The sequence below is a fragment of the Nicotiana sylvestris genome, chromosome 3 (genome assembly GCF_000393655.2).
Source record: "Nicotiana sylvestris chromosome 3, ASM39365v2, whole genome shotgun sequence".
In the NCBI taxonomy this organism is placed as follows: Eukaryota; Viridiplantae; Streptophyta; class Magnoliopsida; order Solanales; family Solanaceae; genus Nicotiana; species Nicotiana sylvestris.
The window spans coordinates 180480028-180505945 of NC_091059.1; the positions used below are offsets into that span (position 1 = coordinate 180480028).

The 25918-nt window shown below is 38.0% G+C and overlaps 2 protein-coding genes and 1 pseudogene across 2 annotated transcripts; 2 read left to right on the forward strand and 1 right to left on the reverse strand.

Annotated features, from left to right (window-relative positions):
* Positions 1 to 325: 325 nt before the first annotated feature.
* Positions 326 to 1375, reverse strand: LOC138888437 (uncharacterized). Its single transcript, XM_070170300.1, has 2 exons — positions 1225 to 1375; positions 326 to 894 (listed from the first exon to the last, which is right to left on the reverse strand). The coding sequence occupies exons 1-2, from the start codon at positions 1373 to 1375 to the stop codon at positions 326 to 328; spliced, it is 720 nt and encodes a 239-aa protein (XP_070026401.1).
* Positions 1376 to 16217: 14842 nt separating this feature from the next.
* On the forward strand, positions 16218 to 16946 carry LOC138886948 (NAC domain-containing protein 78-like). The gene has a single exon (XM_070168634.1). The coding sequence runs from the start codon at positions 16218 to 16220 to the stop codon at positions 16944 to 16946; it is 729 nt and encodes a 242-aa protein (XP_070024735.1).
* A 1904-nt stretch (positions 16947 to 18850) lies between these two features.
* Positions 18851 to 25584, forward strand: LOC104235571 (phototropic-responsive NPH3 family protein NPY2-like; annotated as a pseudogene).
* The last annotated feature ends 334 nt before the right edge of the window (positions 25585 to 25918 follow it).

A 25918-nucleotide genomic window follows, 5' to 3' on the forward strand; every position in this document is an offset into this window, starting at 1 on the left:
TCGTGCGCCCCCAAGCTATGGGAGTATATCAAGATGTCGTCAATGAAGACGATGACAAATGAATCAATATAAGGCCTGAACACCCTATTCATCAAGTCCATACTTGTTCTTGATGGTGACTTTGTTCAACTGGCGGTAATCAATGCACATCCACATAGTCCCATCCTTCTTCTTCACAAATAACACCAGTGCACCCCAAGGTGATACACTGGGCCTAACAAACCCCTTCGCTAATAACTCCTCAAGCTGCTCCTTCAACTCTTTAAACTCTTTAGGAGCCATATGGTATAGTGGAATAGATATAGGCTGGGTTCCTAGAGCCAAATCAAATACAGAAATCAATATCACGATCTGGTGGCATGCCCGGAAGATCAAAAGGAAACACATCGACGAACTCCTGAACTACTGGAACTAAATCAATCGTTGGAGAGTCTGCGGTGGTGTCCCAAACATAAGCTAGATAATCCAAACACCACTTCTCGACCATATGCTGAGCCTTTAGGAAGGAAATAACTCGACTAGCTGTATCAACTGTGGACCCCTTCCACTCCAACCTCGGCAACCCTGGAATTACTAGTGAAACAGTCTTGGCATGGTAATCTAGGACGGCATGATAGGGAGACAACCAATCCATGCGCAGGATGACATCAAAGTCGATCATGTCAAGCAACAGGAGATCCGCTCTAGTCTCGAAACCACAGAATGTGACCACAAAGGACCGGTAGATCCAATCCACAATCACAGAATCACCCACAAGAGTGGACACATGAACAGGAGTGCCTAAAGGCTTAGGAGAAATAACCAGGAAACGAGCATACAGAGACGATACATATGAATAAGTAGACCTTGGATCAAATAATACAGAAGCATCCCTACTACCGACGGAAATAATACCTGTGATGACGGCATTTGAGTCCAATGCATCTGGCCTGGCCGGAAGAGCGTAGAATCTGGCTGGAGCGCCGGCTGGCTAGCCTCTACTTGACTGAGCAATAGCTGGTTGACCTCTCCCTGCCTGGCCTCCACCTCTAGAATGGCCCCCACTAGTCTGCCCTCTACCTCTAGGTGGCGGGGTAGCCAGTGCTGAAATCATAGGCTACTGACCCTACTGCATTGCCTTGCCCCGAAGTCTGGGGCAAGTCCTCTTCATGTGACTTGGATATCGACACTCGTAGCATACTCTTGGTACCATAGCCTGCTGCCCTGAAGTCTGAGCCTGCTGACCTGAATACCCACTGGAAGAACCCTGGATGGCTGGTGGGCGATACAAACTCTCTGGAACGGCATTGAAGGGAGCACTGGAAGAATCCTGATTACCAGAATACCCGCTGGAGGAACCATGAATAGCTGGTGGGCGGTAAGAACTCTCTGGCATCGCACTGAAATAAGGCCTCATTGGAGAACCCTGGGGAGGGGGTGGTGGTACTGAATATGGGGGCCTACTAGGCTGACCCCTCCCGAAGTGACCTCTACCCCAAACTGGGGCGCCTCTAAACTCTCCTGAAAATCAGGCCCTCTTGTCCTGCTGAATCTGCTCTCTACCCCTTTGGCGATACCCCTCAATCCTGTGAGCAATCTCTACCACTAGCTGGTACTCAGTACCCATCTCCACCTCTCGGGCCATGCCAGCTCGAATACTGGGGTGCAACCCCGCGACAAATCTTCGCACCCTCTCTGCATCTGTGGGAAGTATCATGAGTGCATGGCGAGACAGCTCAGAAAACCTCACCTCATAATCGGTCACAGACATCTGACCCTGCTCAAGATGCTCAAACAGATACTGTAGCTCTTCCTTATCAGAGGGTGGAATGTACCTATCCAAGAACAGCTGTGCAAACTGACCCCAAATGAGGGGAGGAGAACCTGCTGGCTTGCCTAGAACATAGGACTGCCACCATCTACGGGCCCTTCCCTCAAGCTAAAAAGTAGTGAAGTCAACTCCATGCGACTCCAATATCCGCATGTTGTGTAGTCTGTCCCTGTACATATCTATGAAGTCCTGGGCATCCTTATGATGATCACCCCCGAAGATAGGAGGGTGAAGCCTAGTCCACTTATCCAATAACTTATGCGGATTGCCATCCGCAGCTGGTCTGGGCTGGGGCGCCACTGCAGCAACTGGTTGGGCCTCATCTGCGGGTAGTGCACCCGGAGTCTGATACACTGCAGCTGCAAGTCCAAGAGCCTGAGCAGTAGGGGTATGTGCTCTCCCTCCTACCTGTGATGTAGCTGGATCTGCTGGAAATAAATCATCCTGGGTCATAGAATCCATGAACCGTAGTATACGGTCCATGACCTCCTAGAATCCTGGTGCTGTCATAAAGTTCGCCGGGGTGGGCTCAGCTGCGGGCACCTCGCCCTGCTCCTCAATGATAGGATCTCCCGCGGGATCTGTTGGTGGTACTACTAGGATAACTCTGGGATGCCCTTGTCCCCTACCTCAGGCCGGTGCCCTCCCCCTGCCTCTGCCTCGGCCTCTAGCAACGGGGGGAGCAGCTCCGCCCGGATCTGGAACATCAGTCGCGCGTGTCCTCACCATTTGTGAGAGAATAGAAGAGAGAAATTTTGCATAACGTCCTCTGCATGATATGAAATTAATAAAGAGTAGTGTTCCTAACACCCTATAGCATCTCAAAGATAAATACAGACGTCTTTATACCGATCCGCAAGACTCTATTAGGTTTGCCCAAGACTTGTGAGACCTACGTGAACCTAGTGCTTTGATACCATGCTGTCACAGCCCATTTCTACAATAGGTCATGATGGCACCCAATACCATTGTCGGGCAAGCCAACGCGAAGAATACTAAATAAACTTTCATTTACCTTTACCCAAAAAAATAGTTGAAATAATTCTTTAAGTTGAGCTAAAAATCAGAAATGTTTAATTAAGTCATAACAATCATACAACCCCAAATGATACAATCCACTAATGTGTGTGCCAAGACCTGGTGTCACAAGCTGTGGGCAACTAGTAGAATATACAAAAGAATCACACTATCCTACTGTCCGAAACAGAATAGACAGCAAAAAATACATAAGAAAGACTTCTTCAGGCTGCTGAACGGCATCGAAGGGAAGCAGCTCACCGTAGAAGTCTTGAGTCCGCTCAGGGATGCGCACCAAACTGATAGCCAGATACACCTGCCTCAGATCGTGTACAATTAAGTACAGAAGTGTAGTATGAGTACATAAACAATATGTACCCGGTAAGTATCACATCTAATCTCAAAGAAGTAGAGACGAGAGGTCGACTTGATACTTACTAGGGTCAAATAATATGAGAAAGAATCTGTAATAAGCATGGATAGAACAGTTTATTTGAATTGTATGGCAAGGATTAACAATTCTTTTTCCAAATAATATCATGGGTATCCATTTACGTTTCAAGGCATATATGAGGTTCAGTCCATAGAGAAATACTAAGTAAAGCATGCGCAAGCAATACCGAGGGACGTACAGACCGATCTAACATAAAAGTAAATTGCGCACTGCCGAGGGTCGAACGGTTCGAACCATAGATGCATCTATTACCCCGCTAGCGAATTACACGTGCGACTCGATCAAATATAAATAAGCTCATAACCAAGCAGACAATAATATATATATATATATATATATATATATATATATATATATATGAGGAGTAGTTATTCACAGGAATACTCAAATTTTCTTTAAAAGACCAAATAGGATAAGGTTCCCCCTACTAGTCTCATTTACCTTAATCGACATAATTTATACGAATTTGAATTTAACATCAAGTTACAAGAATATCACGTAGAGCATGCTTTTGGGTCCTAGACTACCCGGACTTAACATAATAGTCGCTACGAACAGACTCTCGTAACCTAGTGTTTAGTAGCCCCCACATATAATAGCTATTAATTCAATTATTACACCTATGGGAAAAATTTCCTCTTACAAGGTTAGAAAGGAGTCTCACCTCGCTCCATAGTGCACTTCCAATACCATGAACGAGTCCAAGCCCTCAATTCGGAGCTGAACGATCTCAAACTAGTTAAATGAGGTAAGAACTAGTCAATATAGGTTCACAAGATCGAATTCTAGCTTTTTAAGCAATTTCCCAACCTTCTACACAAGTTTCTTAAAATCCGACCTTGGGCCCACGTGCCCGGATTTTGAAACTTTTAGAAGGAAGTTGTTATCTATTACCTAAGATCGATAATAGATGATTTCTAATTTGTTCCATAGCAAATTTCGTGGTTAAATCTAACTTTTACTAAAACCCTAGGTTTTTGCTCTAACCCCATGATTTCACCTTGATACTAGTGTTTAATCCACCTAAGACATGATTATTAAACTAGGAATAGGTAGAACACACTTACCTCAAGATGCTAGGTGAAGATCTTCTCTCAAAAGCTCTAAAATCACCAATGGAAGAGTGAAAAAGTGATAAAAATGACTTAGGACCCGTATTAAATGAACCTCACTGCCTCGGCGATTTCCGCATCTGCGGTCCCGCATTTGTGAGAAGAGGACCGCATCTGCGAAAGGGGCTAAAATGGATGGGAACGGTTCTGCGGTCTTGAGGCTGCTTCTGCGATTCCTGGCCTGGCCTGCCCTGGGCCGCATATGCGATGAAAGGACCACTTCTGCGGTCTCGCACCTGCGGTCCACCAACTGCAGGTGCGGTTGTGACAGAAGCAGCAGCTTCAGCTATCCTCAAAAATTTCTACTTCACTCGAGCCTCGTCCGATTGACGCTCTGGGCTCCCGAGCCCCGCCCGGACATACCGACAAGTCTAAAATCACGAGACGGACCTACTTGAACCTTCGGAGCACCCGAAACAACGTTAAATCTAGGAATCACCCCCTAAAACCAAATGAATCAAACTTATGAACTTCAAGCTCTTAATTTTTCTCTAACGGGCCAAAACGCCCTTAAACTACTCGGATTGACTCCAAATCTTACAGGCAAGTCTTAAATGATATTTCAGACCTGTACCGGGCTTCAGAACCAACATACAAGCCCGATACCTATGAAATCAATCATTAATTAGTTTCTTTAAATCCTTAAAACTTCAGATTAACTACTCGGGCTAATGACCTTGGAATTCGATTCCGGGCATATGCCCAGTTCCCATATTTTCCCACGGATCCTCCGGGACCGTCAAATCACGAATCTGAGTCCGTTTGCTCAAAATATTGACCAAAGTCAAACTTAGTCTTTTCAGAAAATCCTAAGGAATCAAATGGGCATATTTCGCTCCAAACTCTTCCAAATCCCGAACCAACCATCCCTGAAAGTCATAAATTAGCTAAAACAAGAACGGGGAGTTTTATTTAAGGGAACAGGGTTCTAAAAGGCAAAACGACCGGTCGGGTCATTACACTTCTGCCCCGCTCATATGCCTCGATATTGTGGAGCATCATGCCTCGGAGCGGGTACTTCGCCAGTTTGGCTGCCCGCAGTATATACCGAGGGGGCCTATATGGAAGCCTAGACATTATTATGGGGATGAACATTCTAGGGCGTACGAAATAGCTTCACGTCAGTTGAGCATCTTTTTCAGGTCGACAAGACAACACACATAACTTAGTATTTATCCTCGCTATATATACACATAACGTAGCATTTAACGGCACTATGCTTTGCGTGTTAAAGCTTCTGATGGGTACGAAATAGCTTTATGTTAGTTGGGCAACTTTTTCAGTTCGACAAGACAACACACATATATAAAATAACAAACATAATTAACATTAAATTAATCAGCTTTATGAAATTTCAATGTTGTTTCCAGTTCTTCTGAATATATAATTTTTTTTAATTATCATTAAAAAACTGAAATGGAAAAGTTCAACTCATAATTTTATTTTATAAATCTTGCAACATAAACAAAACAACTAAATATTACAACAGAAACTCATTGATAGTTAGGCACAATAGATCACACCCACCACGAGCTTGATTACTATTGCCACCCAAAGGATATTTTCGACGGTCGTGTCCTATTTGCGAGCACATACCACATCTACGCGCATAAACAGTATCACTAACATCCATTTGGTTTTCTATATGCGTTCTCTTCTTCACCTATATTCGACACAAATAGGACTTGTTACACACCATTTTAAATGGTTTAAGCGGCCAATAATGCTCAGCACTCACTAGCTACAATTGCCCACTATATGTGTTTAGGTACTTCGCAACTAAATATTGTTGATCAACATAGTTGGTTATACCTAAACTAACTTTTTGAAAGCACTTGATGGCATGTGAGCAAGGCATGTGGTAGATGGACCATTTCCCACAAGAGCATAACCTTGTAGATTCATTTATAGTATGTACATTTTCATGGATAGCGGTGCGAACTTCAAAAATATTTCTTTCGTTATCATACTGCAAAAATGAATGCCAATGTGCTCGCCGTCTGTATTTCTCAAATCTCTTCATCGGCACTGGCATAAATTCAACACCCCTTTCCATCAATGACGTTGCAGCTGCAGACCTTTCAACAAACCTCTCTGCCATCTGCTTGAGCGACATCCGCACCATGGCCGTGACAAGCAATCCTCTTGCCGACTTCAACAACCCGTTGAAAGACTCTGACACATTTGTATTCAGAGTTCCCTATCGTCTGCCACCATCTGCATGCAAAGTCCACTTTTCAGGGTCATATCGCATTTACCAATGATAGGTTGCCTCGTCTTCTTGCCTGATATATTCCATGTGCCTCCGAAATTTATGTTGGTGGTGGTCTGTTGCTTCCATCATATCAAATCATGCAGATCCTTGTTGGGATTTTCCTAAAATCTTAACCCCTTTATATAGGAAATGGCTAGCCCGGGGGGTTAAAATTTTTGATGTATAGTGCTCTTTGAATATACGCTATACACATTTGAATTATCGTTATGTTAGTTAACTTATTGGTGGGCCCATAATCAGGGGTATAGCGTGCTGTATTTTTACGCTATATATATACATGTCAGTCAAATCGTCAGTATATATAGCGTAAAAATACGCCACGCTATACCTTAACGGCAAAAGTTACCGTTAAGGTATAGCGTGGTGTATTTTGGCGTTATATATAGAAAGGTAACTTTTTTTATTAACACTTATTTACGTAATTTGAGTCCAAAAGAACCACAATTGGGTTCCGGACTCGCCTCTTATGGGCCAACAAACAAAAGCTTTTTGGGATTTTTGCATACCTATACACTATTGGAAACTTTATTACCCTCTCTACTTAAGTTTCACTTTAATTACCTCCTATATATAAAATTACCAATTATGTACATTTTTAGGATTTAAGGATAATTAATCAATTCCTACAATCATTGTAACATACAAATCCCATACCCTCCACATTTCTCTCTCCGTATCTCACTCCCCCCACGTTTCTCTCTCCACATCCCACCTACCCTCTCCCACATATCTTGCACAAGAGAGCAGCAATTCTACCATTGATAACCATTAAAAAGCTTTGAAACTTTGAATTCAAATTTGGGTTTTCAAAAAATATTATTTGTTTGAATAGGGTATTGTTGCAAAGAATTGGGATTTTCTCTACATCTCTCTCTATCTCTCAATCCCTAATTTCAGTAATGTAAAGCTAAGGAAAAGAGAGCAGCAATCCTACCATTGACAGGTATTAAAATGTTTTGAAGCTTTGAATTCGAATTTGGGTTTTTAAAAACCATTACTTGTTTGGATTAGGTGTTGTTGCAAACAATTGGAAATATTGTTTGGAGTTTATATTTCAATTTTGAGGGTATTTTGGTGAAGATTAGATTTGATTTGGCTGAATTTCAGATTGACACTCGAAGAAGAAGAAGAAGAAGAAGAAGAAGAAGAAGAAGAAGAAGAAGAAGAAGAAGAAGAAGAAGAAGAAGAAGAAGAAGAAGAAGAAGAAGAAGAAGAAGACATAACATACATTATATTGCAGAAATTGTAGTAAAATTGTAGAAAAATTGTATTATGTTGTTTATAATTTTTTTATTTAAATATTGTATGAAAGTTGAACAATATTGTATCAAAATTGTATTTAAGTTGTATGATATTGTAGATGTATAAAACTGAGTAGAAATAATGTATGAAAATTGAAGATAAGTTGTAGATAATTTGTATAATATCTAATAAGTTGTATAAAATTTATTTTTACTATGTATAAATCAGATACAAAATATACAAAAAAAGTATTGTATAAAATTTGTATAAAAATTGTGTTTAAGTAGTGTGATATTATAGTTGTATATAATTGGATAGAAATAATGTATGAAAATTATAATTGTAAATCAATTGATAGATGCTTTTTAATAGCTGAAAGTAATACGTCTTAACTTGACTGTGATAAAATTATCGATATTGAAATAAACATATCGTCCAATACTATTAAATTGGTAGATCAAGGGCACCCTCCATTGTATAGGCCAGTGACGTGGAGTGAGTATTTAGGGACTAAGGAAAAGTATTTTGACAAAGCACTTTCGTCTGTGCGGCTTTGCGCTACTCGTATTGGATTTGCCAATCCCAAAGATCATAATAGCATCCAGGTTGGCTAATTTGACTTAGTAGTTTACCCTTTAATTTTTCTTTTTGGTTCTAAAAATATAGTATCTACTTGTGTTCCTTTTAACTCTTTGGAATTTTTTTTGTTGATATTTCGAGAGAAAATGAAAAAGGTGTTAGGTCATTTTATCAATGAAAAAGGGAATTTGCACACACAGCATTTACGCCAAATTATATTACTTGTAGTTTACTATGATTAGTGATTAAAATGAACTATAATTAACTGGTAACAATTTATGTAAAGCTACATGACATATGTCATGTTAAAAAGCAATTTACAAGATACATTTAAGTTAAAAGAGAAGCAATTAGGCGTTGAAGAAGGAAAGAAATAGGAATCAAAAAGATTTGGAGTGTGGGTGGAAGATCCGGAGAGAAAAGGGAAAAGAGGAGGAAAAAAAAATTATTAAATCCCTTGATTGAAAGCACCAATAATGGATTTGGGAGCCTTTTAAGGTGGATTGTATATATTTTGTAAATAAAACTTGGTTATGCCGGGTAATTAACTAAACATGAACATTAAGGGTAATAAAGTTTCAAGTAGTGTATAGGTATGAAAAAATCCCAAGTTTTTATAGTTGTCCATGCGAAAAAAAAAAGTTGTTCACTTACTCTCTGGGCCGGCTCCATAGTAAGGAGGGGTAAGGCGTGTGTCTTACGCCCCCGAATTAGGGGGCTCCATTTTTTAAATATAATAAGTTTATAAATATTTTAAAAATAATATTTAGTATTTTTAATATAAAAATAGAGTTTTTAATATAAAAGGGAAGAAAACTTTTTAGATATACCAACGAAGAAATGCATTATGAATTTAGCGACACAGTTTGCTAATATGGCGACGAAATTTTGTCGCTAAATGTAGCAACGGATAGTATTTGTCGCTAGAACGTCGCTAATTTTGTGACGGATTCCATTTTTCCGTCGCTAAGAGCTTAGCAACGAGCAAACCAATAACAGAGGGAAATCGGTCGCAATTCCGTCGCTAATCCGGCTTAACAACGGAAAAGGGCTCTTTAGTGACGGATATTGTCCGTCGTTAAATGCCGTTTTTTTTTTGTAATGAATGTGGTAATAATTTGACTTACTTAAAAAGGGTAGATAAATACTTTTCCCAATGTTTCAGTTTTTTACTTTCTACTCTTTCTTATAATTTTTGCTCTCTCTTCCTTAATTTGTCCAAGTCATTCTTTCTTCGGAAAAGGGTTCAAAATGTCGTTAAACTATTGGAAAAGTTTAAAAATATCCTTCATCCACCTAGTAGTTCACTAATTTAGTAAAGTCTTCTTTTTCTTTTTTCAGTTTTTACAAAAAAACAATTCAATTTTTACAAAAAAATATTCTTTTTCGTTTTTTCCAGTTTCTTTAAAGCATTTTTTTTTGTAAAAACAGAAAAAAAAAATTTAATAAAATAATTTGGTTTTCTAAAAACTGAAAAAATATTTTCAACAAAATATTTTCGTTTTTGAAAAATATTTTTTTTTCATTTTTCTTTTTTAAAAAAACGAAAATATTTTTTCTTTTAAAAAAACTGAAAAACGAAAATAAAATGAAATGCTTTAAAAAAGTTGGAAAAAATGAAAATAATGGAATTTTTTTTTTTAAAAAACTGAAAAAAAAAATAAGTTTATTAAATTAGCGGACTATTGGTGCATTAGTTTAAAAAACGAAAATATTTTGCAATTATTTTTAAGTTTTACAAAAAGAATAATAATTATTTATAATTTAGCAGTGACCTAACGGTCAAATGGCATAAGTGAACAAAAAAAGTGGATGGAGGGGTATTTTTAACCCGATAGGTGGATGAAGGGTATTTTTAAACCTTTTTCAATAGTTTAGGGGCATTTTGAACCCTTTTCCGTAAAAAAAAATATTAACAATTTTGTATTTCAAAAAGTTAGAAGAATAGACTTAAATAAAAACATATCTTATAACTGTTTTTTTTTTAAAATTTAGGCCTCATATTGGACTATGGCTTTAGGCCCCGTATGTGCTTGAGCCGCCCCCGCTTACTTTGGATCATAAGTCAATGTCAATCTTGCGGTTATCTTAACATATATAATTAGTCTAACGATATTAGTAGTACTTGATTTCCATTGTTTGAATTTGGTAAGTTTTCTCAGGATTTTTGGGAGTAAATAATTTTGGGCATCATCGAATTAAATATATTTTTGGGTGTAGAGATGGAGAAAATAGAGGAAGTATCAACATTTAATACGAAATATTCATTATTCTAAGTTCTAACTATGGTTCAGACCTGGTTTTAGTAAATTAAATATAAACTGTTGATATTAAAATGTGGCTTGTATGTGAAAATATGAATTGTGCCTCTCCTTTGCGGGTATTCTCAAATTTATTTCTAGCTGTTTGATGCTATATATTTCTTTATCTATATTATTTTTCTCTCTCTCTTTTTTTGAGCGAACCACCAGATTGGCACAAGATATTTAATCATTCAGCAAAACAAAATAAAATTTTGGAATTACATTGTTGATAGAAGTCAGAGGATGTCACGACCCCAACCCCGGTCATGATGGTGCCCAACACACTGCTAGGCAAGCCCGACCATTCAACAACATTATCCCAAATTCTTATTCAGATTATAGATAAATATCACAGAGAATTTACTAAGTCATTTCATTCAAGTGTATAATTAATAATAAAATCTGCGAAAGTTCAATTAAAATACCACACCATAGCCCAACAAAATCCGGTGTCACGAATATGAGCCTCTAATACAGAATATCCACCTATTACAAGTTTGTCTAGGAAAAATACGGAATAAAAGATAGAGATAGAGGGAAGAGATCAAGGCTGTGAACGCCATGCAGCTACCTCAATACTCCCGGATACTGCCTGCTCAGCTAAACAATTCCTCACTTAGCCTGTGGTGTACCTGGATCTGCACGCAAGGTGCAGGGAGTAATGTGAGTACTCCGACCCAAGTGAGTAATAAACATAAATAAAGGCTGAGAATAAGAAATCATGGAAAAATACAAAGTAAACTATAACTGGCAGTTTAGAACAACAAATAGTGAAGCAACAAGTCAATTAAGTCAGAGTACCAAATACTGAGACAGGTATAACAGATAAAAACAAATGCATGAGTGCAATGCAATGCATATGATGGTACACTCTAGTACCCACTGCGGCGTGCAGCCCGAGCCATCCATTTATTTATCGTCGACGGCGCTCACTGGGGGTGTGTGCAGACTTCGGAGGGGCTCCTACAGCCCAAGCGCAATACCAAGCCATCTCATCGCATCAAAATCTAGGCCCTCGGCCTCATATCAATCTCAGTATAATCACCCAGGCTCTCGGCCTCAATATCAATGTAATCAACCAGGCTCTCGGCCTCAATATCAATGTAATCAACCAGGCTCTCGGCCTCAATATCAATATAACACTGTTGCGGCGCGCAGCCCGATCCATGCTCAGTCCAGAAATCATCATAAGCCCCTTGGGCATTTGTAAAACAATAGTTCTCAGCCCGAAATATCATTTAAGTTTTCAAATCTTAGAAAGATAGCTGAGTTTGCAAAACAGTATTTAAAACCTTGGACTGAGGTCAAATGATATGCAAAATATGCGAAGTAGTGATATCAATCCCTGAAGGATTCAAATAATTGGCAAGAAGCCCAAATGTAACAATTAAATCCAAGTAAGGATGATTCTCAATTTAGTTCAAGTAGAAAACATGGTAAAAACATCTCTCGGGACGGACCAAGTCACAATTTCCAATGGTGCTCTACCCCACACCCGTTATCCGGCGTGCAAGTCACCTCAATATAGCGTTACGATGTGAAATTCCAGGGTTTCAAACCCTCAGGACATCATTTACATCAATTACTCACCTCAAGACGGTCAAAGTCTAACTCGCTATGCCCTTGCCTCTCAAATTACCCTCCTCGTGCGACGAATCTTCCCAAAATCACAACGAATATGTCACATTATGCTAAAGAGACAATACCCAATCGAAAGCAATCGAAAAATATCAAAATTCACGAATTTGACAAAACCCAAGCCCCGGGCCCACGTCTCGAAAAATCAGAAAATTAATATCGCCGGATTCCTTGTCTCGCCACGAGTCTATACATACCAAGAACTCCCAAATCCGAGTTCAAATGACCCATCAAATCCTAATTGTTTGGTTTCAAAATTCAAGCCCTAGTTCTTGATTTGTAGGCTTATATTTCATGAATCTCTAGGTGGAATTCACAATAAAAATGAGTTCTAAGTCCAAGAAACTTACCTCAAGTCGTTCCCCCTTGAATCCCTCTTTAATCTCCACCAAGAAGCTCTCAAAATGATCAACCATGGAGGGAAAATGACCCAAAATCGCGGATGATTTATTTTGTAAACTCAAATTTTTCAAAATTACTGTTCACCCGCGCTGTTACTGTTCACGCGCGTGGACACTGTTCACCCGCGCGGTTACTCTTCACGCGCGATTACTCTTCACGCTGCTAAAAACAATACAGCAGCAGCTAAAGAAATTGCAGCACTTTTCTTTTTACTAAAATGGCTCTAACTCCATCCTACGAACTAGGAATTCGATGATTCGTGTTCCTATGAGTCACAAATAATGATACGAATATAGTCCTTTAATCGAAACTCAATTCGGAGCTCGTTTGCTCAGTGCGATATCCATTTCGCTCGTTAAACAATTAACTCATGTTTCGTGTCAAAAACTCAATCGCGACTTGATGAAACTAGACCAAACTTTCCAGATCACTCCTATAATTCAATATTTAAATTCTGGAAATCTCGAAATAAAATTTCGATCTCTAGAACTAAAAATGAACCTTTGGATCATTACATGCTTATGCTCAAACGGCAAAAATCTTCCAAAAACTCTTCCAAAACTTATCCGAGCCTCATGGGACCCCGACCAAACATGCCAACATAATTCATAACATTATTCAAACCTCTTCCAATCATCAAAACACCTCAAACAATATCAAATTACCCAAAACTCATCGAATTCAAGCCTAATTTTCTAAAAACTTCCGAAATATACTTTCGATCAAAAACCCGACCAAACCACGTCCGAATGACTTGAAATTTTGTACACATATCTTAAATCACCTAACGAAGCTACAAAAACTCTCAGAATTCCATTCCGACTCTCGGATCAAAATCTCACCTATCAACCGGAATTCGCCAAAATACTAACCTCGCCAATTCAAGCCTAATTCTACAACAGACCTCCAAAATTACTTCCGATCATACTCCTAAGACACAAATCATCCCCCGAAGCTAACCGAATCATCGGGATTCAAATCCGAGCCCTCTAACACATAAATCAACGTCCGGTTGACTTTTCCAAAACAATCCTTCCTTAAAGAGACTAAGTGTCTCATTTCCTACTAAAACCAATCCAAATCAACTCGTTCACACCCAACACTGATAATGAAGCATAAAGAAATAGGAAATGGGGAAAATGGGGCGATAACTCACGAGACAACGGGTCGGGTCGTCACAGAGGAATACCATTAGGAGCGTGCAAGTCTCTCGGAGAAAGTTGTCTTAGAACTTATAAGTGGTTGAAATTCAATTATTTTTCTTCTATGCTAGAATATGATTAAAACTTGAATTGGATTTTGCTGTAAATAAACAAAAGGTCTCCTCTTTCTTCCGCTTCCTTTGATTATCATTTTGTTTTCTACAAAATCTCACTTGTGAGCGTAAATATGCCCTTGCCTCTTGATTTAATTAAGTGCATCTATTATCATGCATGGGATTATGTTGTATTTATCAAGTTAAGATTCTTTTTTATTTTATTTTGGGCAGTGGAAGGAATGTATATCAAGCGCGTAGCAGATATTAAAAGCATGAATATAATTTTATTTTGGAAAGTTCTTGGTTGTTGTTTGCCTAAATGTTTGACTAATCTAATAATTATATGCTCCAAAATAATAGATGGCAAAAAGGAATTAAGGAAAAAGGTTATGTGCAAGATTCATTAGGAAGTCAGATAAGTTAGAAAATGAATGTTACTCCTAACATATTCATTTGCTTTCTTTCTTCTTTGTATTTTGTGGGTAGTTACTTTACTGATATGCAACTAACAGATTGTCAAAGAATATTAAAAAAAATTGTTTCATTGTATAAAAAATAGATAATCTTTCCTTTTATTGAAATTATTTATCCAGCATTTGCATATGAGAAGGTTTGATTTTTGCAAAATAATTTCATTAGTTATATTTGGTCCAGACATAATTGATTGGTAGATATTTAAAAAAAAGCTTAATTTTGTTTGATTTAGGGTCGACAATTAGTGCTACCGGAAAAAGTTCAATGTTTTGGCCAAGCTTCTCCAAGGCCAAAAGTAATTTTTTATATTTAAAAAGTGTTTTTTTTAAAGTTGAGGTGTTTGGCCAAGCTTCTAGGAAGAAAAACGTTTTTTTGAGTAGAAGCAGAATCAGTTTTTAAGAAGCAGAAAAAAGTTGTTCTCCCAAAAGCATTTTTGAGAAAAACACACTTAGAAGTTGTTTCTAAAAGCTTGGCCAAACACTAATTGATTCGCAAAAGTGTTTTTCAAAGTAATTAGCCAAACACAAATTATTTTTCACCAAAAGTACTTTTAAAAAAAAATATTTTTCAAAATAAGTTGATTTAAGAAGCTTGGCCAAACAGGCTATAAATTGTGTTCAACCATTTTTTACCCGGATAAACTCATCTTTATTATGAGTTGAACGCATATTTTAAAACCACGTTTAGAATGTGTTGAGATGCTTGGATTTCTTAGAGATGAATAACCTTAGATGAATTCAATGTTATATTTGGTACTTAATTGTGTCCTATTCATGCTTTCTTATTGTATTAGGTGAAAGTTTGATTTGATAACAAAAAGAACATAATTATTTCAAAGCATCTACTCTTAGTTGTGAGGGTTAATAAGGAACCGGAATAGCTCGTAACGATGCACATTGTAGTGTTCTTCTAATATCAATCTGATTTGTTGCCTATAAACACTTATTATTGCTAGCCAAAAACTGTATGTTTCATTTGTATAAATAGTTATCTTCTGAATGTATAACTAAAAATAATTTAGAAGTCTTTATTTAATTTGTACCGTAAATAGAAGTTATAAGATGAGATTAAATTTATGCAATCTTGTATCAATTAGCGTATGGATTAACATAAATGCATTTTTCTTTTTAATTAAAAAGAGTAATAGTGTCTAAACTTCTATTTATATTTATTATTGGTATGCTTGTCATTTTTTTAGATTTATTGATATCTTTTATGACCGCGCGAAGCGCGGATAAATTTACTAGTATCATTAATATGTTGAATGATTTAAGTTATACTAGTGTAACAATACCATTAACGTATAGAATGATTTAAGTTACATACATCTAATGCTAATACAAAGATTAGGAAAAAACTAACTTGAGTCCCAAGCTTAACCTTCCGCAGAAATCAACACTTCTTTTATCTCCTAAAAATTTGTTTCCTAAATTTTCTCTGTTGGAATTAACCTGATCAGATATCTATAAATAGTCCATTATATTACAGCATTCACATTAATTAACTTCCGCCATTCGTTTAGGTTTTTCTTTCATAGTTCTTGTCTTTTTACTTGAGAGAACAGAACTTCTTGTCTTTGCATATTGCGGCAATTACTATTGTCTCAGTTTTGTGTTTCTCTATAAGCAAGAAAAAGAGACTACCATATATACCATGTCGATGGTGCCAGCTGCACGCCGTGGGTGTATCATGGGTGTTCGGTTTCACCCTACTGAAGCAGAGTTGATCAACTTTCTGAAAAGGTTCCTAAAGGGCGAGCTTTTGCCGAGTGAATGCCCTAATTTCCAACTTGCCGATATCTATGGAGACCAACCACCATGGGAGATATTTGGAGCTAATTCTGATCATCCCAAAGAGAAGGTTCGCTATATTTTTACTCGGTTGAAGAAGCAGAAGAGTGAGCATACAAGGGTTCGTCGAACTTGCGCCAACGGGACATGGAAAGGCCAAACCGGTATTGATCCTATCAAGAACGCTAAGGGAACTGTGGCTGGGTTTAGAAGATGTTTCAAGTTTCAAACTAGTCGTAGTAAAGAAGGTGAGCACAATAAAAATTGGCTGATGAAAGAATATTCCGTCGGGAATGATTTCTTTAGAGAAAACAATATTCCTAAGGAGGATATTGTTGTGTGCCGAATCAAGAAGAATATAAGATCAAAGAAAAATCATGGGGTAAATATGGAGGAACAAGATGTTCCAAAAGCAATCGAAGCTATGTTACATGGACCTGATGAAGATTACTGCACAACAGTACAACCAGCAACAATATGTCAAGCAGCTGATCAACATCAAGTTAATGACTGGTCCAACTACCAACAGGAGGTCAATTGGGCTGATGATATGCTCATAGGGATAGACGAGTTTGGAGATATAATCTGGTAAGCATGAGTAATGAAAGGGAAGCAGATATATCGATGGCCGACGGGAGGAGAGACACGCAACAATCAATTTATATATAACTTTGTTGAATGAAGTACTAGATGAAATTTACAGTAAAAATAGGAGTAGCTTTTAGCTAGGTAACAGTTTCTCATTGGAACTAATTACTTCGTAAAAGAAACTAGCTAGCTATTGCCAGAAGAATTTCCTTGTAGTCACATATATATATGGAGTATCACTTAATATAACTTTGACATGATTTCCTGCTATGTATTGTTGTAGGTTTAATGCTTAATATCTGTTCTCTGGCAGTAATTCTTTGTCATCATTCATGCTTATCAAAAAATTCTAACTAATTCATCGTTCACAATTTTTGTTGTATCAAATCCATCCTCTGGCTAGCTATAGAACAAATTACTGTCCATATTATTCTCGTAGTGTATCTTGTTGGTTTCACTGAACAAAATTATTATTTGTTGTTTTGATTGCAACGGATGTCTTTCTTGTCATATTCTTACTGGTTTTTGTCTGTAGTGCGGGATTTTATAATTACTCTCTAAAGTTTTTATTTTGTTCCACATATTTAGATGGGTGACTGAACTCCGAACTAATCCATATCAGGGACTGTTGATATTTTTTGATTATTTTTTTAAAGTGTAACCTCATATGGTCAAGTTAACTGTACTAAGCTTGTTGTTAAACACTGCTAAAGTAAACTAGTTTGATCACCCCCGTCACGAATTATTTATACGCAAAAGAAGCCCGTTTTAAATTTTCTCTAGGTAGATTCAGAATACGGTATAATTTTTGTAATCCGATTATTTCCGTTTCCTATATTGTCTCCATAAATATTTTCCCCAAGTTCTTATAACTTGGATGAATAATGATGTCCGTACTATTATCAAGTTTACGTTTAATTAATTAATCACATCTTAACCATGCATGATTAGGATTATGAATATTTAATTCCATATAAATATTTGCTAACAAAAGATTTGGCGCGCGATTCCAATCATCGCAATTGGAAGCATACTATTTCCATTTACACAGTGCTCGAACTAATGATGTTCCAGTTGAGCACTTGAACACATAATAAAGTGTTCCAATTAGACACTTGCCACCAGAGATATTGGAAAAATGATTTTCAATTTAACGAGGAGAGCCTTCAAATGTATTCAACGGAATAGGAGTTTGTTTTTAATTGATTGGGTTCTTTTTTAACTGACATGCCTTGTTTTTGTTTGTTATAGTACCTGCTTATATTTGATGTGTATAATTACAGGAGGTGGGATATATATTTTAAGTGGTTAATTTATCCAGGTGACGAACACGAGCAGACAGAAGCTTTTTCAAAGTTTGAGACAGAAGTGTCTAATATGAACATTTTATGATGTGTTTAGATGCTCAATCGGAATAAGCCTGGGGTCGAGTATCTAAATAAAATATACTAACAAGTTTAAGCGGCTCTCACTGTATTCCGCATATACTAGCAGGCGTCTTTAAAGGTAGGTCTAGGGAGTTAGCAGAAGAGTACTCTATATCAATCTGTTATATATAGGAACAAATGTTTCTCATCGAGTATGCTTCAAATCGTTGCCAAATATCCAATAATAAATATTTGAGGCACATCAACTATGAATTCAAATATGATGCTTTTTTTAGTTTGTCCTTGATAAGAAATAGTAAAATAGAAAATTCTGATACCAAAAAATTGTTTGTGCTGATTCTAGCAAAACTGCTATGCAAAACTATAAAAGATAGATGCTTGTTGTCTCCTATTTAGGGGGTTCCAATTTGACTGATACCGAGATGCATCCTATTTTCCGTGGCAGTGGTCAGTTGAGTAGTAAGGAAGTATAGTTTCTCAAGTGTTCAACAAGAAAACAGAGATCCTTGGAGTTGCCAAGATGAAGTTCATGAAACTTGGATCCAAGCCTGATACCTTTCAGTCAGATGGGAACAATGTCAGATATGTTGCTTCTGAGTTGGCCTCGGACATCACGGTTAATGTCGGAGAAGTAAAGTTTTACTTGCACAAGTTTTGTCCTGTCCAAGAGTACCTCTTTGCAAAAGCTGGTTGCTACTCAGTTACCAAGATAAATCTTTTCTGATGTGGAAGATCAGACTATGCTGCAACCACAGAGCATACTTAGACAGTACCTTGGCTCTGATACCAATTGTTGCGGAAGCCAAATGTATATAGTGTGAATAAGTCACAACTACTATACCAAAAATTATGACAGCCACCAAATAATAAATAAGACAATAAAACAACAATAAAAGGGAACACCAGAATTTACGAGGTTCGGCTAATTTTGCCTACTCCTCGGACACAACCAATATTTTATTTCACTCCAAAAATACAAGTGAAATAATACTAAAGAGAGAAGATACAAATGCCTTAAACAGATGAGAAGGCAAATGAGAGGTGTGTTTCAATCCTAAACATTAGGCCTTCTTTTATAGGGGAAAAATCCCCCCAAACTTAACTCCCAACCAATGTGGGACTTTGGCATTTTGCCAAACTTCAACAAATCTCCACCTTGGCAAAATTCCACATTTTCAATTCTCTCTCAATAACAAATTTTGGTTGTGTCTTCATCTTCAATCTTCAGTGTTCAACAATGTTGATCAAATCCAAACAATGTTGAAACTTGACCGCAGTCACCACCTTTGTCAGCATATCAGCAGGATTCTCTGTAGTATGAATTTTCTTCACCGTGACTCCACCTTCTTCTATGATTTCGCGTACGAAATGATACCGAACATCAATGTGCTTCGTCCTTGCATGATAAACTTGGTTCTTCGCTAATTGAATAGCACTTTGACTATCACAAAAAATTGTGATACCTTTTTGTTCAACACCAAGCTCCTTTAGCAATCCTTGAAGCCAAATTGCCTCTTTCACAGCATCTGTAATAGCCATGTATTCTGCCTCTGTTGTAGACAAAGCAACTGTTGACTGCAAAGTAGACTTCCAACTAACTGGTGCCTTTGCAAAAGTAAACACATAACCAGTAGTTGATCTTCGTTTGTCCATATCACCCGCAAAATCTGAGTCACAATATCCAACTACAGACTGATTGTCTTCCTGCTCAAAAACTAACCCGACATCTACAGTATTATGAATATACCGTAGAATCCACTTCACAGCTTGCCAATGCTCCTTCCCTGGATTGTGCATATATCTGCTAATAACTCCAACAGCTTGTGAAATGTCAGGCCTTGTGCAAACCATTGCATACATCAAGCTACCAACAACATTTGCGTATGGTACCTTTGACATATACTCTCGTTCAGCTTCATCCATTGGCGACATAGTAGTACTTAGCTTAAAATGGGAAGCAAGTGGAGTACTAACTGGCTTAGTCTTGTCATCTATGCCAAAACGTTGAAGTACTCTCTTCAAATATTCCTTTTGAGATAAACAGAGTTTCTTTGAACGTCTATCTCTAATTATCTCCATGCCAAGAATTTTCTTTGCCTCACCCAAATCCTTCATCTCGAACTCCTTCTTCAGTTGAATCTTCAACTTATCAATTTCTTCCAAATTCTTGGAAGCTATCAACATATCATCAACATATAGGAGAAGATATACAAAGGAACCATCTTTAAGCTTGTGCAAATACACACAATGATCGTATTTGCTTCTCTTGTACCCTTGCCGCAACATAAACTCGTCAAATCGCTTGTACCATTGTCTAGAAGATTGTTTCAATCCGTACAACGATTTTTCAAGTTTGCACACCATATTTTCTTTTCCAGCAACTTTGAATCCTTCTGGCTGAGTCATGTAGATTTCCTCCTCCAAGTTTCCATGTAAAAACGCAGTTTTTACATCCATCTGAACTAGTTCCAAATCCAATTGTGCTACCAAAGCCAACATAATTCTAATGGAGGAATGTTTTACAACTGGAGAAAACACTTCATTGTAATCAATTCCCTCCTTTTGAGCATATCCTTTGGCCACCAATCTTGCTTTGTAGCGAACATCTACTTGGTTAGGAAATCCTTCCTTCTTTGCAAATACCCATTTGCACCCAATTGCTTTCTTTCCCTTCGGGAGATTGGCCAATCTCCATGTATGATTCTGATGAAGGGACTGTATTTCATCATTCATGGCAATCCTCCACTTATCTTCTTCTGAACTTTGGACAGCGTCTTTATAAGTAGTAGGAACATCATCAGCTACAATTGAGGTTGCACAAGCAACCGTCTCTATGAGACGAACAGGTTTCGTTATTGTTCTTTTTGGCCTGCTGGTTGCTATTGATTCAAGTTGTTGTTGAGATTCCTGAGTTGGAATCTCCTCTACTGGCTCTCCTTCCAGAGGGTAATCTTCATTTGTTTCCTCCTCTGCTTCTTGTGTAGGAAAAATAAATTTTCCCTCAAACTCCACCTGCTTAGAAGCACCTTCATTTTGTTTGGTATCTTCTGTTACCTTATTTACCATAGCAAATTCATCAAAGGTAACATCTCTGCTGAATATTACTTTCTTTGTCATAGGACACCATAAGCGATATCCTTTGACTCCAGAAGTAATTCCCATAAAAATAGCCTTCTTTGCCCTTGGATCCAATTTTGACTCTGTCACATGATAATATGCAGTTGAGCCAAACACGTGCAAAGAGTTATAATCTACAGCAGGTTTTCCGTACCATTTTTCAAATGGTGTTTTGCCATCAATAGCAGCAGATGGTAGACGATTAATGAGGTGGCATGCATATGTAATTGCCTCAGCCCAAAATTCTTTGCCCAAGCCAGCATTGGACAACATACACCGTACCTTCTCCAGCAAGGTCCGGTTCATACGTTCTGCCACTCCATTCTGTTGTGGTGTATGTCTAACAGTGAAGTGTCGGATGATGCCATCATTTTCACAGACCTTATTGAAATGATCATTTTTGTATTCACCTCCATTGTCTGTGCGAATACACTTGATTCTCCTGCCTGTCTGATTCTCCACCATCGTCTTCCATTTGAGAAAAATTCCCAACACTTCATCTTTGCTCTTCATTGTATACACCCATACTCTTCGGGAAAAATCATCAACAAAGGTTACAAAATAGTGCTTCCCACCCAATGAAGGTGTTTTGGAAGGACCCCAAACATCAGAGTGTACATAATCCAAAATGCCTTTAGTATTATGGATCGCTGTACCAAATTTAACCCTTGTCTGTTTCCCTTTAACACAATGCTCACAAAACTCCAAGTTGCAAGCCTTTACTCCTTTTAACAATCCTTGATCTGATAGAGTTTTCAAGGATTTTCCTCCAGCATGTCCCAAGCGCATGTGCCATAGCTTGGTTGCTTCTGCCTCTTTGTCGTCACTGGATGTTACTGTCGCTGTCCCAATAACTGTACTGCCACGATAGCGGTACATATTATTATTCTTCCGATTAGCCTTCATTACCACTAGTGCACCGGAGCATACTCTCATCACTCCATTTTCTGCAATGATTTTGAACCCTTTTGATTCTAGGGCTCCCACAGAGATGAGATTCTTCTTCAAATCCGGTACATATCGAACATCTATCAATGTTCTGATCATTCCATCATGGTTCCTTAATCGTATTGAACCAATGCCATATGAGGTAAGAGGGCTGTTATCCGCTGTGTGGATGACTCCATATTCTCCTTCTTGAAATTCCATGAACCAGTCCCTGTTGGGACACATATGATAGCTACAAGCCGAGTCCATCAACCATATGTCTGATGATGTTGATGACTCTGTTGTAACTAATGAGAAGTCTGAATCATCACAATCAGCTACATTTGAATCCATAATAGCCTTTCCATTGTTATGTTTGGCCTTATTCTTCAACTTCGGACAGTCTTTCTTCCAGTGCCCTTTTTCTCGACAAAAGGCACATTCATCTTTACTGGGTCTGGATCTTGACTTGGATCTTCCCTTCTTTGTCCTCGTTTGATTTTGAGGACGACCCCTCACAAACAGTGCTTCTCCTTCTCCGCCCTTCTGTTTTTCTCGCTTTCTTTGTTCATAGCTGTACAAAGCTGAACAAACTTCTCTGAGAGAAATTTCGTCATTTCCATGGAGTAGAGTAGTTTCAAGGTGCTCGTACTCATCAGGAAGTGACGCCAACAACATTAAGGCCAAGTCACCATCATCATAAGTTGTATCCATATTTTGCAAATCTGTGACCAACTTATTGAAACTGGTGATATGTTCATTCATCGTGGTACCAGGAACATAGGTGAAGTGAAACAGTCTCTTCTTCATGTACAATTTATTTTGACTGTTTTTCTTCAAAAATTTATCCTCCAGTGCTTTCCATAATTTACTTGCAGAAGTTTCCTTTGTGTATGGATATTTCTGCTCTCTAGCAAGGTAGGATCGAATGGTACCGCAAGCAACACGGTTGATAATTCTCCAATCTTCTTCTCCAATAACATCTGGTTTCTTTTCTTCAATGGCCAGATCTAGCCCTTGTTGAAAAAGGACATCTAGAACCTCGCCTTGCCACATCCCAAAATGTCCGGACCCGTCAAAAATTTCTACCGCAAATTTCGCATTTGACACAATTCTTGTCATAAGCGAAGATGCCAATGATGACGTATTGTTGACACTTGATGTAGATTCTTCTTGTTTATTGTCCCCCATATTTGACACAAATATTATTTAATAGCTGACGACACAAATCAAGATTATTTCCTTTCTGATGTAGAAGATCAGACTAAGCTGCAACTACAGAGCATACTCAGACAGAACCTTGACTCAGTTACCAAGATAAATCTTTTCTGATGTGGAAGATCAGACTATGCTGCAACCACAGAGCATACTTAGACAGTACCTTGGCTCTGATACCAATTGTTGCGGAAGCCAAATGTATATAGTGTGAATAAGTCACAACTACTATACCAAAAATTATGACAGCCACCAAATAATAAATAAGACAATAAAACAACAATAAAAGGGAACACCAGAATTTACGAGGTTCGGCTAATTTTGCCTACTCCTCGGACACAACCAATATTTTATTTCACTCCAAAAATACAAGTGAAATAATACTAAAGAGAGAAGATACAAATGCCTTAAACAGATGAGAAGGCAAATGAGAGGTGTGTTTCAATCCTAAACATTAGGCCTTCTTTTATAGGGGAAAAATCCCCCCAAACTTAACTCCCAACCAATGTGGGACTTTGGCATTTTGCCAAACTTCAACAAAAGGAAACCTTATTTACAAGATTGATGTTTTCCCGAACTCGAGCATTTTCCGGAGCTGGAAAAACTCAATAAAAGTTCTTCAAGCTACTAAGTCTCAGTCATCACGTTTGTATGAAGAACTAAAGTTGATCAGCCACTGCATTGATGCTATAGCACCCAAGAGAGTGGATTGGTCCTATACGAAAAGGCTTCCAAAGGAGAACAGAAATGATCCTAATTTGAATGGTATTTGGTGCAAAAATATTGATGGGTGAGGACTAGTGAGCTTGAAGTAGATTTATATAAGCGGGTAATTGTCACCATAAAAAACAAAGGCATTCTTTCTTCTGAAGTAATTGGAGAAGCTATGAAAGCTTATGCTTATAGAAGGTGTTTAATAAAGGTGTGTTCCAGTTAAATTATGTCTCTAAATGTCGTGCAATATTGGATATGATTGTATGGTTGTTGCCCTCTGAGAAAGGTTGTGTCTCCTTTAGTTTCTTGTTAGAGCTGCTGAGAGCATCAATTTCACTTGATTCTGGATAAATTGCAAAGGCTGAACTAGTTAAAAGAACAGGGCAGCAATTGCAGGAGGCTTCTATAAATGATCTTTTGATTCGAGCCGCGAATGGGGAAGGAACCATGTATGATGTCCATGTCGTCCAAAAAATACTAGAAGTTTTTATGATGCGAGACAAGGATTCTAACCTCAGCTAGAAGATGGAGATGAAATTCAGGAGATCCGAAAGCCAGGGATTTTATCAGAAGCTTCAAAACTGATGGTGGCAAAGCTAGTATATGTATGCCTTACCAAAATTGCGAAAGATTCTAATCTCCCTTTGTCAGCATTTATTGGTCTAGCAGAGATGGTATCCAATTTTCCTCGATCCGGTCATGATGGTATCTATGGCGCAATTGATATGTACCTTAAGGAGCACCCTGGGATCAGCAAGAGTGAGAGGCAGAGAATTTTGTAAGATGATGGACTACAAGAAGCTCTCGGTGGATGCTTGTATGCATGTTGTGCAAAACGAGAGTCTATCCCTTCGTTTTGTTCTACAAGTGCTCTTTTTCGAGCAAGTCAGGGCTAATGCATGCCTCGTCTGGGAAAAGTACTCCGGATCTGCCCAAAGCTATTAGGGACCTTAACAATGCAAGTTCGAGATCTACAACAGAAAATATAGATAAAGATTGGGATGCTGCAGCCTTTGCAGAAGAACTCAGGGCGTTGAGAGGAGAGAGCTTGCAGCCTTAAGAATGGGAAATGGAGGAACAAACGACAAAGTTAATGGTGATGTAAAGAGCCATGCAGACAAGGCTGCCATGGAGTAGAATGAAAGGTTTGCTCATGTCAAAGAGGATCTTCTCGAAAATCTGGTCGAACAAAGGGGACAAGGGGAGAATAGTGGCTCAGATTTGTCCGAGAGTCTTGGATGTGCTAACTTGGAAGAAGCTACACTTGGTGGCTTTTTTTGATATTGATATTAGCATGTCAAAAAGACCAGTCATCTTTCTCTGAAGTCCTCTAGAAGAAAAGGAAAGATATAGTTTGACAAAAAAAGTTTGTAGGAGGAAATGAAGCCTCTTATGGGCCAACAAACAGAAGTTTTTTTAGTTGCCCATGCGGAAAAAAAAGGGGAAATTTTCATAATTACTAGTGAAATGAAAAAATATTCCACAATCTACAATTATTAATTAAACTAGTATTAGTACTCACGCGATGCGCGGGCAAAAACCATATCAAATTGTGATGTAGGTTATTTGAATCATGTGCGAATAACCTTAAAATATATACCTCTGAGATAAAAAT